Source organism: Aspergillus welwitschiae (genome assembly GCF_003344945.1).
Source record: "Aspergillus welwitschiae strain CBS 139.54b unplaced genomic scaffold BDQ94scaffold_46, whole genome shotgun sequence".
Lineage (NCBI taxonomy): Eukaryota > Fungi > Ascomycota > Eurotiomycetes > Eurotiales > Aspergillaceae > Aspergillus > Aspergillus welwitschiae.
The window spans coordinates 4538-22669 of record NW_020798740.1 but is presented as its reverse complement, the minus strand read 5'-3'; the positions used below and the strand labels follow the sequence as shown (position 1 = coordinate 22669).

Sequence of the window (18132 nt, the reverse complement as noted above, 5' to 3'; positions counted from 1 at the left end):
ACAACACCGCCACATACAAAAACCACAGTAAGCAACCGCAATCTATTACACTTTCTCCAATCCAATCATCCCAGCAAATCCGGGCACCAACTGCATCTCTACCCAACCTTCACCGTCCAAGAAAGTAAAAAGTCATCCATCCCGAAACGGAAGCCCCGTGACTAATCCAGTAACAATAGCCTGAGGCATAAAGGCACCTTCGAAGTTAGAGCAGCCGAAGGCGTTAAGGCATCAAAAGCCAGCATATGCCTCAGGCAAACACAATGACTAATTCCACGTGACCCGGCGGAAGTCGGCTTCAGAAACGGACCTTGACGATATGCAATTCCCTGCTCCGACACAGGAATTGCCCTCGATCAGGATCTCTCGGCGGCCATTGCGGTGTTCCACTGAACCGAACTACACTCGCCTCTCCCCTCCGGCCACCAAACCACACAGACAGCTTCGGCTGAAGGAAGTCACGGACACGAACCCGATATCCGCACATCATGGGCGCCGGCAGCTCTAAGCCCGCGGCTCCGGCCGACTCGAAGCACGTTTTCTCGAGGTAGGATGCTTTGCTCGTTACACTGGACGCATATATATTTCTCTGAGGGTTGTTGATATTTCGATTGGCTTGGGCTGGGATGTCAGTGGACGCGCTCAATGCATCTCATCGAGCCGGACTTTTCACCGAGGATATTGATATTGATATCGACATCCTACCCAGCCAAAACATAATCTGATATATTGACCCTCCAAAACCATCTGACAAACAGACTCCAGCTAACAAAATATCTCCAACAGCTCCTCCCCCGTCCAATTCTCCGCCAACTTCGTTGACGGCCTCCAGTCCAACACCGAGGTACGTACTTTCCACCCACCATAACCCCATCTCAGCCCAATCTAACACAAGTGGAAATAAAAATAGACCGACTCCGCCCGCGCCCGCTCCCTCGAACTCCAAATCCAAGAGCGCGTCGCCCAAGAACTTGAGCGCCTGCGCGCCCGCGAACAGCAAACGCTGGCCGAAATCGAGAAGAAGCTGGCTGAAGCCAAAGACACCTCTTCCGCACCCACCTACGCTTCCGCCCCCAGCACTGCCTCCTACTACCCGCCCGGATCTCTGAACCTGGATGCGCCCCGGATCCCGTTCGCGGGGCGGGAGAGCTACTACACGGCCCCTCCGGCGGCGGTTGAAGCGGCGCAGCAGCCAATCAACCGGGAACTGTCGCGGGAGAGTGTGAACAGTGAGATCGAGGAGCTGCGGGCGAAGTTGGAGGGACGGAAGAAGTTGGTCGAGATTGATGCGGGGATTGAGAAGGCAAGATCGGATGTGGTGAGTTGTTTGAGGTTGAATGATCGGAGGCCGTTGGATTGTTGGAAGGAGGTGGAGGCGTTTAAGAAGGAGGTTGCCAGGTTGGAGGAGGGGTTTGTGGATCGGATCGTTGGGTAAACTTATTCCCTAAGTTTTGATGGGAATGACGAGGTATATTGATAGAGTTGAGATGTAGCGGTGTGTTTGTTCGACTGCTGCTGCGAGTGTCCCTGAGTTCTGCCTCCCGGGTTTGTGCATGTGTGTATATGTATACCTAGCTTGCTAGAGAAGGTTACCAGTTTTGTTCTACATTATTTGTTTTTAGTATGCTGTGGTTGGAGCAAGTATGGATTCTTTGAATTCTCCCAACTAAATGGGCAGAACTTCAACATTCAGCTCTATCATTTTCTATGCTTCTAACCCTCTCCTCCTCAAACAATCAATCAAAGACACACAGGGTATCATGCAACAACAATCCATCTATACACAGACCATCAAACCAACTCCCAAAATCCCACCCTCGCCACGGTCTCCCCCGCACTCCTTATAATACACATATTCCTGCCACTCGCTTTCCCCTTCCCCACCTTCGACAACAGAACAGATCCAATACCCGTACCCTTTCCTTCCGCAAGGTTGTAATTGCCCGTCGTGACGAAGCCAATGAGATCTTCCTCAGTTGGAACCGGCAAGTGATTTTGACGGACATCATCATCCGCAGACGGGGTGATAAGCGATGCAGCGAGCTGTTGCCGGACATCTTCTTCGCCGAGAGGGGCGGCGCGAGGAGATTGTTTCTTCTTCAGCTGATCCCTAAGATTATCGTTGGAATTGTTTGATGACAGCGAGAGCCAATTCTGGCGGAGCTCGGGATCGGTGGTAGGGAGTCGGTAGATGCGGGCTCGGGGTGTGGGTGTGCCGCGGTTGAGGAGGGTAAGTTTGACAGTTGCTAGGGCTGAGGTGTTGATGGGGGTGTTTGAGGCGTCGGTTAGGGCGCGTGCTGCTTCAGATGTTGAGAGTTGGTGGATATTCAGTGGTGGGTGGATGGCATTGGTGTTGTTGTCTTGAGGGCTGGTGGTGTCGTCGGCTTTGATTTCGGGTTGTTCCTTGTCTGTTGTACTGCTCGTCTCTGGTGCTCCCTGAATGAGTCTTTCCCAGTCGCAGGCCCAGCCGCGTCCTATCTCGCCCTTTTGACCATTCCGCAGGTCGACGCTCTCGAACTCGGTTCTGCGTCCCTTGGGGCGTCGCTCCCAGTCGCGCTTCGCTTCTTCTCGCTCACGCAGGCCCCATTCCCAGCCAGCGCGGGTTCCTGGAAAGTCTCCCGGGAACCAAGGCTCTCCTGACTCGAATGAGAGTTGCTGCTGCTCTTTCAGACCGCCGAATCTCGGGTTTCCGCCGCTCGAGAGAGGATAGTACATTAGCGAGTACCAAAAAGGAAGCACACACTTCCATGGGAGAAGGACAGTCCAGGTTCCAGGGGCGCTGCTGCTCTTGGAGTGAGCAGGTCGACTGGCGAGAACCATCACAGGTACCTTGGGGTCGGTATCTTTGGCGGGCGGGCGTACACCAGGACCAGCTTCGGAACGACGCCGATTGATAGCCTTTTGGCTAGGCAGCTGGCGTGCGGCAGCTAGACGGGTGCGACGATCGAAGAGAGCAGGGGCTGTCTGCGTGTTGTCTGGCGACCACGACGAAAGTAGTATAGCCAGCCGTTGCATCTCATCGTCTGACGACGACGGCTTCAGAGTCTTGGGCGGAAATTCGAGGCGAGGGTCGGAGACAGAGAACCCAAGGACTGCGTCCTGCGGCAGAGATGCAGGGTTCGTTACCCCAAGGAGCGAAGTCCAAATAGCCTCCGGACTATCCTCAGCAATATCCTTCCCATCCATAGCAACCGGCTTGAACGACGCGAGCAATGCCTCCGTTGCGCCGGGACCAGTAATTTCGATACTGCCAATCTCGAACCGCAAATCCTCGACCATAACAGGAGGGTTCTGCTTCTTCGAGACACCCAGGAGGCCATTCCACAACTGCAAAAACGCAGACGGATGCACTCGAACAAACACCTTCCTCCAGTCCTTCTTTCCCTTCCTCTGCTTCCCACTTTCATCAGCATCCACCATCTCCACATCCTCTCCTTTCACCTCAGCACACCAAACCAACGTAACCGGCGCAATCGGCCTCCTCTCACCCTCCCACTCATATGCCCAAGCACGCAAACCCCTCGTGCCACCCCTCCACTTCCTCCCTTTAACACCCCACGCCTTTTCCCCCTCAACTCCAACAGCCCTCAACACCCCCTCAATCGCCCCCACCGTCCCCTCCAACTGAACTGTAGCCAGATAGCTCATATCCCACGCCACCGCGCCCCTCGACCCCCTCGCCCGATGCGTAGGCCGATAGCTCTTCTCCGTAGGCGACAACGGCACCGCAAACCGCCACAACGGATCCTTAGAAGTAGCCATATGCGCCCTCTTGGCATGAAACATATGCGTCGGCAACCAAGTCTTGCACTGCTGGCGTTTCTTGAACCTGGCTTCCGGCGGATTCGGCCTCGACAGTTTATTCTTCTTGATTTTGGGCACCCGGGGCGCAATGTCATACGCATGACTACCTGATTCTTCCAACGTCTTCCGGACCTCTTTATCTCGCTGATCTTTCAGGGCCGTGCGCTTGGCTTTCGTCTTCGCGTTCAGGTTCTGTAGTCGGCGGGCGGTTTCGAGCCGAATGCGCATTTGTTCGGTGGGTTTGCGGGTTCGTGATGATACCGTGGGGGTGTTGTCTTCTATCATCTGGACACAGAATCATACATTAGAATCTTCTTGTTCTTGCATACCACCAAACCCTCAATAATTGTCGAAAGGGAGAATATACCTCTCTTTTCGCCCTCGCCCTCAATCTCTTCGGTACCCTCTTCACATTATGACTCGCAGTCCGTCTCCTCAAAGACCTCGGCACCTTCTGGAACGCCCGACTCGTCAACGCATTCTTCGATCGCTGGATCCCCGACTCGAGCGACCGGATCTCGTATTCCCTTGCTTCCACGTACGCAGCGACATCTAGTTCGCCGGAGGCAGATAGTGCCGCGTCGGCGGCCTGCACGGCGAGCGAGCGCGCATCAAATGTTTTTTGGCGTTTGCGGGCGGCGGCGGCGGAGAAATTGTTGTTGGGAGCAGCAGGTTTGCGCTTCGCAGGATGGGAGGCCATGATGGCCGGTTGTGTTGTGTTTGTGCGAAGGAAATGTCGAGGGGTAGAACAGAATCTAATATATTTAAAACTGTAGGAGAGGGGGATTGGAGTTGAATAAAGCTTTAAAGATCCCTGCAGAAGATCCGGGTCTGGAATGATGGAATGGATTGGGCTGGTTTGGTTTAGCGCGGTGTCCGCCGTCAAGTTTCAGTTTTCCGGCCGACACTGAGAAGATGGGATCAGCCACTCCGACGCACAGAAAGGCAACGCAACCAATAATCGTTGGCTGACGGTTAAATACGACAAGTCAATCCTAGTCAGGTTGACGCTTTGATGTCCGGGTTTTTTTTGTAGATCAATCTTAGCTGGAGATTAAACTAGCTTGTTTTTTTAGCTTATGGAGTTGTTTTCTCATTCTTCTAAAGTTAACCTAAATGATTGTTGAACATACATTACTGACATCATACTACAATATGAACAATGTTGTCGTAGCTTCGTAAGCGCGTTGATATTCTTTCTATCTAGTGGCTCTGTCTAATCTCTAACGCATTATCCCACCAGGATGTCAATGTCAACGCTATCTATCATCGGACGCCTGCCATGTCTATTGTCTTTGAATGACACGTTTACAGGTGCTTGAGGACGGTCTCGGCGCTCGAGAACTGCGGTGATTATTAGTAACCATTCACCTGGAGTTGAAGGAAAGGAGAGAAGCTTACCTCGAGGTGGTTCTTAGCGGGCTCACGCTTGGCGTAGGTGACCTTGCCGTGGTCGATGATGATGGCGTAGCGACCAGTGCGGCCCTCCTCGTCGGCCCAGCCGATGCTCTTAGAGAACTTGGCCTCGGGGTCAGACAGGAAGAGCTAAGAAACAATTAGTATCCCTGGTGTGTAATTATAACATGGAAAGAAGAAGGCTTACAATGTCATCGTTGGTGACCTGGTTGGCCTTGCCCCAGGCGCTCATGACGTAGGCATCGTTGTAGGCAAGGACGGCAACAACATCGACACCCTTGGCGCGGATCTCGGGGAGCTTCTCAAGGTACTCGGGGACGTGGCGAGCAGAGCAGACGGGGGTGAAAGCACCGGGGAGGGCGAAGAGGATGACCTTCTTGTCGGCCCACTCCTTGGAGGCGTAGTAGTTGATGGGGATACCGCAAGCAGTGATCTCGCCCTTCTCCTCGGACCAGGGGATGTAGCTGTGAAAGGAGCAAGTATGTTAGTTGATGTACTAGTAATAGTATATGGTGACAACAGTATATGGTTGCGTTGCTGCTCAGGAAGCACCAACAACCGGAAAGGCGGAAGACGGTGGGGGAGGGGCAGCGAAGAAGGGAAAGAGTGTGAAGAATACTCACGAGAAGGTAACGTCAGCGGGGAAGCTGTCACCGGGGTTGAGGCCAGACATTGTGAATGAGATTAGTTGGTAGTAACGTGTACTAGAAAGGTTAAGAGTGATTGAGTAGTAGTAGTAGTAGTAGTAATGAGTTGTGAGAGTGAAGAAGTTTGGGAAGGGAATGGAAGGTTGGTTATATAGGGAAGAAGGGGAGACGGAACGGGGCAACGAGCCTGTGGCGGGTAATTCGACCTTAGCTTCAGTTCAGCGAATGGTTCCTGTGTCAAGGGCAACGAATGATGCGGCGACGGCCCGCCCACGGCGCCATGAGGTGATCCGAAGCAGAAGGATACCGAAACTCTTCGATTGGTAGGGCTTGGAGGGGGAACTGTATTATCAAGAAGACCGCCCGAGACTGACTGACCCCACCACGCATTCCTTTTTCGGGCCTGCGCCATTCCCGTCCGCTGGCCACCATATCTAGACCGTCCCCGTTGACAAATCGGCCCTCGAGGCGATGTTCATGTCTTGCTGCTTCTTCCTGGAATGGGTTTCCGGATCAGATATCCCGTACTAGGTCGGCTCTCTCTGCAGGGTTCAATCATGGGTCTATCTGGCTTGCATCTCTGGGCCATCACAAATCACGCTCATGACTTCTGGGCATCAATTCTGCAGCCAAGTAGCACTGCTATCAGTAGAGTATCAATTCCCGAGGCTCATTATCCTCTTGCGGCGTGGTATCAACTGGCAGATCTAGTTATCAGAGACAGTCAATCCAACCAAGCCGGCGCTTCGTCCGAGTCTGCATCGGTACAACCAAAGCTTGGTTACTTCTCGTACAACCCCTGATCCTGACGCCACTCCACCTCCAACCTGGTTCCCAATTCAGATGGATTTTCTATCAATATGCTTAGGGGATAGCCATTGGCAACTAAGAATCAATCAATACTGCATATCAAGCCTATTCGCAGAACCAAAGGAGAGGTCAGCCGTAAATCCGAAATGGACACAGAACTGCTTTTCTTTCTCCGAATAACGGGGTTTGCCACTCAATTCTCCGAATCCTTAATGTGTAGCTGTATCAACAGCCCAGTTCCCCTTCCCTCCGTTATATCACCGCCAACAAGCTTATCTCTGCCTTTTAAAGATGATACTGAGGAAACCATCCCACCTCGACACCTCAGGCATACATGCAGTGCCCCTCCATCCCAGCACCAAGACTCGCCTCCTATTGGTCTAAAATCCCGAATCACGAGAAAACAGCCCCATCTAGGCCAATATCAAGCCAATCACTGGTCTCCACACATCACCGCCCTGCTCTTCCTCTGCCAAGTAAGCCAATACGTAACCCGTCCACCTGCAAATATCCTCAGGGACCTTGGTGTGCGTGGTGACCGCCACTATAGTCTACATGTCCCCGAAGATTTTCCTACCCAAACTCTCTTTTCAGGAAATGGGTTTGGTTCAGCCAGAGAGAAACATTTTCGTACATTGCTACCGTGGATAGTAATACCATATCCCGCCTTGCCACTTAGGTAGATTACTATGATGTGGTCATCCTCGGCTTGTGTCGGACCCGTTGGACTGCTTACTTTGTAGGCACGGGTCCTGGTATCCGAGCATCTGATAAGATTGGCCAACCAACCATAGGGAAGCCAGGTCGACCCCCGATCACGGAACTCAACTTTCGGTGGCTGAGCGCGCTTGGGTGCTACAGTTATGGTGGTAATACCGCAGAAGCCGATTCAACGCCGTGATGAACAACACCTCAGTGATTTCCCCGGCATTTGTATGGATTACCTAAGGTAGGCGAGTCTGGGGCAATGGTTTAGGATGATCTTCCCCACCGCGATTATACATCATCCGGGTTCTAGAAGAAATGTCTGTCTTGCCCCTGACGATGGACAGGGGTTGGTCTGCAAATGCTTCGATAAGGTCGCCTTAATAATTCTGGTAGTCTAGGCAACAGATCTTTAATTGAATTGAGTGCAGGTGAATAATTGATTTGCTCAATAACATTTGCTGATATAATGTGTTATTCATGCTCTTGGTCGAGATACAGGGGCAAACTGCATCGATAACATTCTAGCCAGCTCCTATGATGTAAAGGATTAATAACTGCAGCGCTCGCTGGCGACACTTATTTAACCTTTTTCACGCGCCTAGCAGATGGCGGAACTCGCTCAGCGAATGCAAGGCGGACATCAATTCTGTGTCACCTGGCGACATGACCTGACTTCTCTCATATCCGGCAAGATGAAAGGGAAGCTCCTCTACCTGGCAAACAGTTCCGGGGTCAGGTAACTCTCCGGTCTGGAAATACTGGCGTATCGCTTTCGCTGTACACAAGGATGGGCCACTCAGTGTGCAATGCTGCGACATTGAACAGTTAGTCATCTTGCATATGGGTTGGGGAACAGATAAGGTACTCACTCCGACAGAGTTCTGCTCTAGAACGATTGACTCAGGAAATCCACGCGCCATCGTATGAGCACTGCCGATGCGTCAGTCTGTACTTCAAAGTCTGCTACGATCAGGTGAACAAAGCTTACTTCCGTAGCGGCGTTACTGGATCATAAGTATTCCCGATAAACAGCAATGGGTGCGATGTATTGCCTGCGAAGGGCCCTTGGATACGCATACCTGTCAGCTTATATTGTGTGTATAATATGGTGTTGGTCGGACCTACCATCATAGCGCCACTCAGGTCGCGTCTCCAGTTTGACACACGACATGCGAACCTCGGCCCAGAAATCTCCAACCGCCTTACTTTGTCCCCGGAGCATATTCCAGTAGCTCCGGAAATCCTCCTTGGCAGTTCCGTCGAGGCCTGGACCATCTGTACATAGGATATTCCTCCCGGCCTCCTGATCACTCTCGCCAGGTACTTTGTATTGTGTGGACGAGGAATCGCATGGAGGCGGTACTGGCCATTGTTTGGCTTCATACTTCAAGTCAGCGAATGAAGAGCCGTTACCTTGCTCGAGCTCAGCTAATAGCCGAGCCACCAAATCGAATAATTTCAAAGGCACATAGAGAGCTTGCACGACCAATGACTTCACATCACTATAGGTTATTATCTCTGGGCCCCTATTTCCAGAAGGAGACACAGCAATAGGGCTCGATGTAAGATTGGTCAAAATCTGCTCATAACGAGACTTGAGATCTTCGGGATCTCCGCCGAGCGCAAACGGACACGCTGATGGGCCAGCTGTGTAGCAGTACTCGAAAAATTTATTGAATGCTGCATCCGAATCTTGTAAATTGGTAAGCCAGTTGCCGGCGTAATAATCATCAGCGTTGCAGACTCCGTCTATGACAGCACGGTTTATGCGATGAGGCTGCATAGCCGCAAACGTGGAACCCAGGATTGTCCCATAGGAAAAGCCCCAGTATAGCAGCTTCTCCTCCCCTTTTTTCCAACGGTTGTGCAGCCTTATCCTCTCGGCGTCAACGTTTGTTCCAACTGGGAAAGTGTTCGGAGCTGTCGAAAGTAGCCGCTCTGTTTCCCGTTCACGCCACTCTCCATGGCGCTCTACGAGTTCAACCATATCCGCCACCACGGGGGCCGTATTCATGAATTTTCCTATCCATTCTCCATCCTTTGACGCTGTGACTCCTTGTTGATTGCAGCTCATACCAAAAGCTTCGTACCTTGCCCATCGAGTATCGAAGACTCCTTCAGAACTCCCAAGTAGACCCTCTGCCTCTGACTGCAGTAACCACGCTTTCCTCGTCGCGGGGTCAGGGAAGCAGGAAAAATTAGGTGTTGTGTTGTTGACCCCTCTTGGATCAAAGCTAACAACATCGAAATACTTTCCGCTCGCTGAATCTGCACTTGGTGATTCTGGGGAGTCGACGATGGTCTGGATAGCTTTCCCGTATCTAAAGACCATGCTCACTCCGGATCCACCAGGACCACCTATTTGAAACTCAGCACAGCCGCTGAAGAGTAGCAATATGGCTCTACATACCTGGATTCAGAAGAATGGCACCACCATATCGCGCATCTGTGACAGGTACCTTGGCAGGAAGTTTGATAACCGCCAAGGCAATTTTTGACCCTTCACCATCAGTTCGGTTCCAATCCATTGGAAGCGACAAGCGAGCGCATTCGTGATCACCAAAGCATGGATGGTATACGAGTTGCTTGGTAGGAGTAACCTAATAGAGTGCGTTAGAACGTTACATCCCAACGTGATAGATTTACACACATCTTCCCATTTAAAGGACTCATCATCAAGTGTTTGACTCTGAAGCTGTTGTTCAACGCTCCTATTTTTGTGGAAATTACCACATAATTGAACAATAGCAAACGCGACCAATGCAAGGGAAAGGAGGAATCGAATGGCTTTTCCCTTGGCAGGATGTGGCCTAGATGGTAATACTGCCATACCAGGCTGGTAGCCAGGCGATTTTGCATCCGGAGGCATTGTATGGATACGTTAGACCTGGATATTGGACCACTTGCTTATAAAAGATTCGGTATCGTGAAGAGGAGCTCGCAACGGTGCTAGTCCTACTCAGATTTTGGTAGTCAGAGCAGTTGCCTGTCGTTGAGGAGCATAAGACCGCATATTTATAGTGGCCGAGTCAGCTCAAAGTACTAGTTGCTAGTTTCCGTCCACTAGAGGATATTGAGATGATATACCCCTGCAAGCCGAAGGCAAATATCAGGTCCGAGTGGTGAGATTCAGTAGGCTGCACGGTTTAGTCCTGAGATTGGTCCCTTACTGTCCCTATTAGGTAGCTTCCTAGTCTGGAAGGATCGCATCGTGCCGCGGGCCTTCCTAACCCGGGATAGCCTTACCCCCCCTGCCACCTTTGCTGATAAGCGGATAAGCACCTCGCAGGATGCTATCCCTGTAGGCAACAGGTGCGGATGAGGTGGCCTTCCACAAACCTTTGAATTTTCGACAAAGCTGACGATAAGTAGTAAATACTATATTCTATCTTGAGGTATTATTAGCAGACTACTACATCACTTCATGGGAAGTTGGAAAATACCGACATCGACAACATGCGTTCCTTGGATAATTTCGTCCTTTATAGTGTATAACTTCAAGTGATTAATCCTACTAGTACTAATTCACAATATATATTTATACAAAGTATATTACTCTGATTGTAGCCTAAAACTACTGTAGAAGCTAACTACATTCACTATCACTAGTATTCATAGTAGTCATTTCTCGGCTCTGTGCACTTCTTAGTCCTATTATACAGTACTATGTACTAAGTAGTCGTACTACAACAGTGGTCAAAATATATATCCGGCCCATACTACTAAGAAGTGTACTAGCACTAGCACTAACTGGTTGCCACATCATTCAAAACTCAAGCGATCGAGTCCAAGGATATCGAGCAGAACAAGAGGTCTTTCAGTGATCAGCGATATTAATAGTTACTCAGTATAATATTATTTCCACATGCTAATGATTAGACAGTTGTTGATCGTCCTTCGCCCGAGTTCGGAAGCCTCTAGTGCAGCGCTAACATCACTTCTCTGACCACTAGCCCCACGTGACGTGTAACGGCTTATGTACAATGAGTCAATAATGAGCTCTCCATCTCACGCCTTCTGTAAAATTCCAACCCTGTCCAGCGGATTCGAGGTTTCTTCTCCTCTCATATATTCACATTATATATCAATCATGGCTGACATCAAGCCCCCTTTCACTGAAGAATCAGCTCGGAAGAAGGTCAAGGCAGCCCAGAACCTATGGAATACTAAGTGAGATTTTCCTTCACGATGTGTATCCCTCGGGAGATCTAGAATCCTCGATCTTGCATTTTGTCGTCATTTTCGACGCTGGTATGAGGGGTTAAAGTCTGATGTGAACTCAACTTTTCACCCCTTGCGCCCAACCGAGGCCTTTTACCTCGTGTTCCCCATTCTTCACGCCGTGCTGTGATCTGATTCCATTTCTCTCTGATACCCCACGGCATTCTTAACAGCTGCTGAAACTCGCACACTGTTTCTACTCTACTGCTTGTTTGAATGCTGACGGACTTTGCGTGTAGGGATCCCGTGCGAGTTGCACAGGCTTATACACCCACATGTATTTGGCGCAATCGGACTTCATTCTTCTCTGGAACAGAAGGAATCATTGAATTCTTGACGGCGAAATGGAAGAGGGAGAAAAGCTATAAGCTACGAAAGGAACTATTTTCATTCACCAACAACCGCATCGCAGTGCAGTTTTGGTACGAGTATCAAGATGCTGATGATAGTCTGCGTTGGAAGCGTTGCTATGGCCTCGAAGACTGGACCTTCGATCCGGAGACAGGAAAGATGTGTAAGAGAATGATGAGCGGCAACGATGTGCTCATCGGCCCCGACGGAAATGGAGAGGGAAGATGGTTCGTGGAAGGAGTAGACGTCGAAGACGTTAAGATCGGAGAGGAGCATTGGTGAAAGTTTACATCTAATTGTCTGCGCATCTTGGGGCCGCTGTCTTTTACTGTATTAAGAAGAACACCCATCCCCAGTCATTAAAGTGAAAGGTAATGCGATGGAGATATGGCGAATCATGATGCTCCGTATGCTATGTGGGATGCGAGAAGTACTGTAGGATTCCAAGTTCGGTTTCTCCGTCATCCTTTTCGACAAGGGAACCTATCAACACATTAGGAAGTGTTATGCCATTAGCAGTGGTGATTTGATAATATCTTGGATAAGACACTCGAGGACTGGCTTGCGTCCACAAGCAGAGATCGCAGGTGAAATCCCCGAAGCCCAATGCAAGAGTAGAGGAAAACAGTTATCCCTATCTTTGTGATTTAAATCTAGTGTAGACAAGGGGCAAAGGAAGCCTGTCTGGAGTATTCGTCAGACTGGAGGGGCGGGCAAACCCCTGTCTTCACGCCACGAAGGGGGGAATGCTTGTCCCTTTGACTTGCCAAAGATCCCAGCCACCTCTTTATCAAACCGGTGTCTGCAATGACGTCGCATTTCGATGAACCTAGGGGTTTTCGATCACATCTGGAGAATTTTATGAAAAGATGGGTATGGCGGATTCTTAGATGCCACCATCAAAGCCTAGTCAACGCGGCATCGAAGGGCCATTTACTCGAAAATTGATATCATCGTACTCACCTCAACTATCATCGGAGCCTAAGTGGCATTGATGATCCGGATAGAGGATTTGGTTGTTCCAACTTTTGTGGTCAGCAGTACTGGCAAGAAAAGCATAACAGTCGGATTGATTTCCGCATTCCAAATGTAGTTCACGCAGTATTGCCGGATGCTCGGGTGGGTGAAAAGGAATTCCGAGCAAAACAAACACTCGATGGTCATTCCACAGGCTCTCCTCGCCGTGGTATGTAGCAAACCAGGCTGAAAAACCATGTTTGCTCGCTTTGACCGCGGAACATGGCTCAGGAAAGCATGCCACCAGGAAATTACCGGTACTCCTGGAGATTAATCTGCACATCCTATGCCCCTCTCACTCAACAATAGCCGTTTGGTGTTGGGTTGATCCGTCAATGTTGTGGTTGATTGTCTTCTTCTCATAGCACTACATGGGGACCTGAGAAGGCAAACAGACAGAGAAGTACTAACATAACAGCAGGAACGAACAATAGGCTATTCAAACGACCACAAGGATTCGCTGTTTGCACGACGTGCGCGTTACCTAGAACTACGCGTGATTGATTTTCTCAAGACTATAGAGAGAGCTTGTCAGCTGTATGTACCCATCTATTACATTGTGATGTATACGCGTCAATGTTCTATTTCTTACTAACAGCATGGCAGCTCTACAGAAAACAATCGAGCCCTATACGGAGATCTACCATATGCAGACGCGTCTTTGATTAACTCTTCTTTCGATATATGGGGCAGATGGACGAGGATACCGCTCTTCTTACTCCTGAAACAATGCGGACTCCTCTGACGGACGCTTCAGCAAGAGTAAACAAGTGCCTTGCCCCGATTACAGAGCGAGACGAGCCACTGAGACAACCACAGCAACAGATGACATCGCCGGTGCCGATGTCCATTGTGACAAGTCCTCTGTCTGCAAAAAATGCCGATATCAATTGCAGCACCCCGGCTCCTGACTCTCAGCCAGGAACGAACCGCAATTCTACAATATCAGCGGCGTCAATAATCTCCAACCAAGGAAAGAGGAAGACACACGTGGGACCATGGCAACTTGGAAAGACCCTCGGCACTGGGGTCAGCGGCCGCGTGAGACTGGCGAAGCATTCGGTAACGGGGCAATTGGCTGCAATCAAGATCGTATCAAAGAAATCCGCCGCCATAACGCAGAGCGCGAGTATTGCAGGAATGGATAAGAGGGCTAATCGCATGGGAGGAATAGGGCCGCGGCAGATTCCATCCGGGCTGGAGCGCGAGGTTGTCATCATGAAGCTGATCGAACACCCGAACGTGATCAATCTTTATGATGTATGGGAGAACCGGGGCGAATTGTAGGTGACCTTAGGAAGCGACTGGAAGTTATAGCTAACATTACCTAGGTACTTAGTATTAGAATTCGTGGAAGGGGGCGAATTGTTTGATTACGTCTCTGAAAACGCGCCTCTTAGAGAGGAAGAAGCAGTACGAATATTCTGTCAGATAATCGCTGGCCTGGGATACTGCCATCGCTTCAATATTTGTCACCGAGATCTAAAACCGGAAAACATACTGCTTGATGGACAGGGTAATGTCAAGCTCGCGGACTTTGGAATGGCTGCTCTTCAGCCGTCGCATCGCTGGCTTGACACGTCTTGCGGAAGTCCACATTATGCTGCTCCGGAGATCGTCGGAGGAAAAAGATACCTAGGTGACAAGGCAGACATATGGAGCTGTGGCATAATCTTGTATGCATTACTGACGGGTTTTCTTCCCTTCGATGGAGATGACACCCATCGCACGCTAGAGCTGGTGAGGCGTGGGGAGTTCAAAATCCCTCCCAATATTAGCCGTGAAGCAGCAGACCTCATCATACGCATATTGGAGAAGAACCCGGACCATCGAATCAGCATGAGCGAAATTTGGAGACACCCTTTGATTAGAAAGTACGAGAAGCGCTACCAAGGGGCAGTGAACTATCATATCGGCCCTGCTCCGCCGATTATGCCTGAAGACTGTGGCCCGCCAATCAACAGCAAGGAAGACGTCGACATCGACCTTCTGAGGAATCTCCAGACACTATGGCATGATGCTACTCCAGAAGCAATACTGAAGAGAATCTTAGACCCTACGTAAGTCGAGTCGTCTGCGCGATGTCATCACACGTGGCGCCTACATGGAGAATATCGAGTAGTGAACTTGCAGCTGATTGATAGAATGACTAGTCCAAGCCACCAACGCCTATTTTACAATGCTTTGGTGAAATTCAGAAATGAACAGTTAGAGAATTATCAGGGACAGACCCTCGAGCATTCGGCCAGCGACTATCACCATATATCAGTGCCGCCGCGTACACCGAGTCGCCGGACTCGACGTGCGAAGGGCAGCTCAGCGAAGTGGTCTCAGTTCCCACCCGTGAGAGAAACAGGAATAAGAACAAAGTATAATGAGGAGCCGAAGTCTTGTGCTACGGTGCGGAGCTACGACCCGTTCAGGTCGCCACAAGGCAAATACCCCCCGAGAGAAGCGAAGTGTGCGAAGATTACAGTCTACCGCAATGGACTTATTGTCGATGTTGATAAGACCGTGAAAGAGCCTTCAGAAACAGCTCCCCAACCGAGGCCAACTGCAAAAAACGACACGGATAACGAGGTTCCCGAATGCCCGCCAAGCTCACCTTTCGTGGTCATGCGTGACAAGCGCATGAAGGTCAATTCTGTCAAATCATTCCATTCAAAAACATCGTTATCGGGTTCTCGTCGGGCTTTATATGTCGCATCAACCCCTCGTTCTGCCAGCTACAAACGCAATGTATCCTTCCACCACAAAAGAAACCGCTCGCAAGGCTCAGTATCCGCCAGAGCGAGGCCACCCCGGCCGAAAGTCCGCAACATCAGGCTTGATGCAAGTGAAAGCACTGTAGTGTCTGAATTTGACGATGATCCATTTTCTGACGCACAAGAGAGCCCATCGTTGCCCGCTCAGCCTACAGTTGTGCGGGGAGCTGGTGTTACAATCAGGAATTGTCCTCAGATGAAGAAGGTGCGAAACAGTGATATCATTTGGAAGGATGATGCGCGAAAAGTGTCCTATGAACTTAGTCAAATATGCGAGGAGGCCTTCAACGGCAGCTCACTGTCCACGAACTGCACCGCCAGCACATGCATTGGCTCCGAGACGCCTGCGACATCCGTGTCGATCGCCAGTCCTGAGGTATCTCATCAACAGCTTGCCTCCAAAGGACACTCAGCCATACGCACAGCACCTCCAGCCGCATCGTCGCCTCGGTCATACACAGCTGCAGAGCTTACTGAAACCCGTCGTAAGCTGATCCAACATTCGTCTAGAGACGACTCAGGAAACATCCCCGGCTACTTGAAGCCGATCATAGCACACCTAGATCGCCTGATCGAGCAGGACGAAACGAAAAAACAAGAGAGGCGGGATCATCCCCAATCTTATGCCAGTGCGAAGAGTGAGCAATTTGTCCGGCCTTCAAGCGAAACCCCGCAGCCACCAGAAGCACAGAAAAACCCGGATAATGCGCCGGAGCGTCAAAGCAATGCTGGCTACAAAGCAGGAGACCAGGGGACAGCCTTGCAGTCAACTCCTCGGAAGCATCCTGGCCGCTCCAACCGTGATGGAAAGAGAACTGTACGCATGGTGCCTCATAGTTCCCTGCAGTCGATGGAACCGACCAGGGACTTGAACATTCGAAAGAAACGCAGTTCTATCCCCGAAGACATTCCAGAGACACTAGACTTGTGTACACCGGAAGTTGAGAACGACCAGGCTGCAGCATCTACACGCAAGTTCGCTTCCCTTAATCCCGGCCAAAGTCGGGGCCCTTGCGAACTGGACCCTATTGAAGAAACGCCAGGATCACCCCGACGTAGCGGCACTCGTTCTTCAGACAACAAGAAATGGTCGTGGTTCCAGAATAAACATCAGCTGGCAGGGGAGCACACTACAAGAGAATGTTCGGACATCCCACAAATCCAACCAAGTTCAGCGACTGTGATCAGACACCACCAAGATGACTCGAGAGGGGCGAAAGCCAAGACCCAGCGAGAAAGCCAGTCGAGTGGAAAGGCATCTCGGACAAAGCCCAAGGGCGGGTTCTTCAGGAGACTAATACATAGACGAGCAAGCAAGGATGCTCAGAACCATGATACAGGTTAGTTCTCCGCGCCTATATAGCAAGGGAAGCAACTGATCACAAAGTACAGGATTCGACGTGACAGACGCGAACGTCTTGCTTCACCACAATCCCGAGACTGCCAACACAACAGACACTGAATATGACGGCAAACCTCTTCCACCTCCCCCACGCGGTGGGGGGAAGAGCCAGAACTGGTTTGCTCGCGTATTTCAACTCAAGCCTGCTACTCGAGTAATAGCACTCAACACATCAACTACCAAAGCTCGGAAATACATCCATAAGACCATGCGTGAGTGGAAGAAATGGGGTATGGAGGATGTTTATCTTGATAAGGATAAACGGGTTATCTACGGAAGCGTGGGTGAAGTCAATCGTACGTCTCCCAGATCAAACATCTTCGAATATATCATGGAAGAGGCCCAACTAACCCAGCTAATTCGCAGTGCTGAATCTTCGACCGGTCCAATTTTCCGCTGAATTCTGCACTTACCTAGAACAAGGTAGGCAGGAGAACCTCAGCCTTGTCCGCTTCAAGCAAGAGCGCGGAGCAGCATCGTCCTTCCACAAGGTGGTCGACACTCTCTACCTCCTCATGAAGGGCCAGCACATGCTCATGGAAGATCCGGCACGAGCAAAAGAGATGGTTCGAATTCTGGACGACTACCCGAACCCTTGAATATCAGAACAGTCTTACTTAATACCCTCTTCGTTCCCATCTTCGTCTCAATCCCTTAACTGTCTGGAATATCATGACCCACCCAACCGCTCGGCCCCTCCAAATCTCACTGCATATACCCTCAATCAACCATTTTCAGGACTTCATGTTCATAATCTCTCTCTCCTTCCCTCACCCTCCCTACAAGTCGGCCTCGTCCAGTTCCAATTCATATGCCATCTATCCAAAACACTCGCTTGGTGATGATTCCTCCTTGACTATCGCTTTTGTCATTCCTTCCTGAGACACTCTTTCGTGGATTTTTTTTTTTTTTTTTTTTTTTTTTTTTTTTTTTTTTTTTTTTTTTTTTTTTTTTTTTTTTTTTTTTTTTTTTTTTTTTTTTTTTTTTTTTT

The 18132-nt window shown here is 50.2% G+C and overlaps 6 protein-coding genes across 6 annotated transcripts; 3 read left to right on the top strand and 3 right to left on the bottom strand.

Moving 5' to 3' along the window:
* Window positions 1-72: 72 nt before the first annotated feature.
* On the top strand, window positions 73-1797 carry BDQ94DRAFT_152120 (Mic19 family protein). The gene is made up of 4 exons (XM_026767898.1): window positions 73-124; window positions 303-547; window positions 787-844; window positions 911-1797. The coding sequence occupies exons 2-4, from the start codon at window positions 489-491 to the stop codon at window positions 1433-1435; spliced, it is 642 nt and encodes a 213-aa protein (XP_026621333.1). The 5' UTR covers window positions 73-124; window positions 303-488; the 3' UTR covers window positions 1436-1797.
* BDQ94DRAFT_174795 (ribonuclease P/MRP protein subunit POP1) lies at window positions 1792-4504 on the bottom strand (the record flags this gene model as incomplete). Its single annotated transcript, XM_026772403.1, has 2 exons — window positions 1792-4089; window positions 4172-4504. The coding sequence occupies 2 exons, from the start codon at window positions 4502-4504 to the stop codon at window positions 1792-1794; spliced, it is 2631 nt and encodes an 876-aa protein (XP_026621332.1).
* Window positions 4505-4969: 465 nt separating this feature from the next.
* On the bottom strand, window positions 4970-6213 carry BDQ94DRAFT_152114 (peroxiredoxin family protein). The gene is made up of 4 exons (XM_026767897.1): window positions 5844-6213; window positions 5408-5684; window positions 5206-5349; window positions 4970-5148 (listed from the first exon to the last, which is right to left on the bottom strand). The coding sequence occupies exons 1-4, from the start codon at window positions 5891-5893 to the stop codon at window positions 5113-5115; spliced, it is 507 nt and encodes a 168-aa protein (XP_026621331.1). The 5' UTR covers window positions 5894-6213; the 3' UTR covers window positions 4970-5112.
* A 1347-nt stretch (window positions 6214-7560) lies between these two features.
* Window positions 7561-10412, bottom strand: BDQ94DRAFT_98307 (alpha/beta hydrolase). The gene is made up of 6 exons (XM_026776979.1): window positions 10036-10412; window positions 9796-9985; window positions 8511-9743; window positions 8374-8449; window positions 8255-8315; window positions 7561-8194 (listed from the first exon to the last, which is right to left on the bottom strand). The coding sequence occupies exons 1-6, from the start codon at window positions 10252-10254 to the stop codon at window positions 7976-7978; spliced, it is 1998 nt and encodes a 665-aa protein (XP_026621330.1). The 5' UTR covers window positions 10255-10412; the 3' UTR covers window positions 7561-7975.
* A 992-nt stretch (window positions 10413-11404) lies between these two features.
* Window positions 11405-12626, top strand: BDQ94DRAFT_152109 (nuclear transport factor 2 family protein). The gene is made up of 2 exons (XM_026767896.1): window positions 11405-11555; window positions 11846-12626. The coding sequence occupies exons 1-2, from the start codon at window positions 11476-11478 to the stop codon at window positions 12237-12239; spliced, it is 474 nt and encodes a 157-aa protein (XP_026621329.1). The 5' UTR covers window positions 11405-11475; the 3' UTR covers window positions 12240-12626.
* Window positions 12627-13667: 1041 nt separating this feature from the next.
* On the top strand, window positions 13668-18037 carry BDQ94DRAFT_183541 (serine/threonine-protein kinase; the record flags this gene model as incomplete). Its single annotated transcript, XM_026774445.1, has 5 exons — window positions 13668-14257; window positions 14306-15034; window positions 15128-17079; window positions 17132-17437; window positions 17508-18037. 5 exons carry the CDS (start codon window positions 13668-13670, stop codon window positions 17738-17740), a joined length of 3810 nt encoding a protein of 1269 aa, XP_026621328.1. The 3' UTR covers window positions 17741-18037.
* Between the last annotated feature and the right edge of the window lie 95 nt (window positions 18038-18132).

What these genes read in the sequence shown, in the direction of transcription:
- BDQ94DRAFT_152120 (XM_026767898.1), top strand. Translation starts at nt 489, where the DNA reads ATGGGCGCCGGCAGCTCTAAGCCCGCGGCTCCGGCCGACTCGAAGCAC. An exon ending in TCGAAGCACGTTTTCTCGAG is followed by an intron (nt 548 to 786) that starts GTAGGATGCTTT and finishes TATCTCCAACAG; the next exon opens with CTCCTCCCCCGTCCAATTCT. An exon ending in GCCTCCAGTCCAACACCGAG is followed by an intron (nt 845 to 910) that starts GTACGTACTTTC and finishes AAATAAAAATAG; the next exon opens with ACCGACTCCGCCCGCGCCCG.
- BDQ94DRAFT_152114 (XM_026767897.1), bottom strand. Translation starts at nt 5,893, where the DNA reads ATGTCTGGCCTCAACCCCGGTGACAGCTTCCCCGCTGACGTTACCTTC. An exon ending in CCCGCTGACGTTACCTTCTC is followed by an intron (nt 5,685 to 5,843) that starts GTGAGTATTCTT and finishes CTCCTTTCACAG; the next exon opens with CTACATCCCCTGGTCCGAGG. An exon ending in AGGTCACCAACGATGACATT is followed by an intron (nt 5,350 to 5,407) that starts GTAAGCCTTCTT and finishes ATTGTTTCTTAG; the next exon opens with CTCTTCCTGTCTGACCCCGA.
- BDQ94DRAFT_98307 (XM_026776979.1), bottom strand. Translation starts at nt 10,254, where the DNA reads ATGCCTCCGGATGCAAAATCGCCTGGCTACCAGCCTGGTATGGCAGTA. An exon ending in AGTCCTTTAAATGGGAAGAT is followed by an intron (nt 9,986 to 10,035) that starts GTGTGTAAATCT and finishes GCACTCTATTAG; the next exon opens with GTTACTCCTACCAAGCAACT. An exon ending in CCAGTAACGCCGCTACGGAA is followed by an intron (nt 8,316 to 8,373) that starts GTAAGCTTTGTT and finishes ACGCATCGGCAG; the next exon opens with TGCTCATACGATGGCGCGTG.
- BDQ94DRAFT_152109 (XM_026767896.1), top strand. Translation starts at nt 11,476, where the DNA reads ATGGCTGACATCAAGCCCCCTTTCACTGAAGAATCAGCTCGGAAGAAG. An exon ending in CAGAACCTATGGAATACTAA is followed by an intron (nt 11,556 to 11,845) that starts GTGAGATTTTCC and finishes CTTTGCGTGTAG; the next exon opens with GGATCCCGTGCGAGTTGCAC.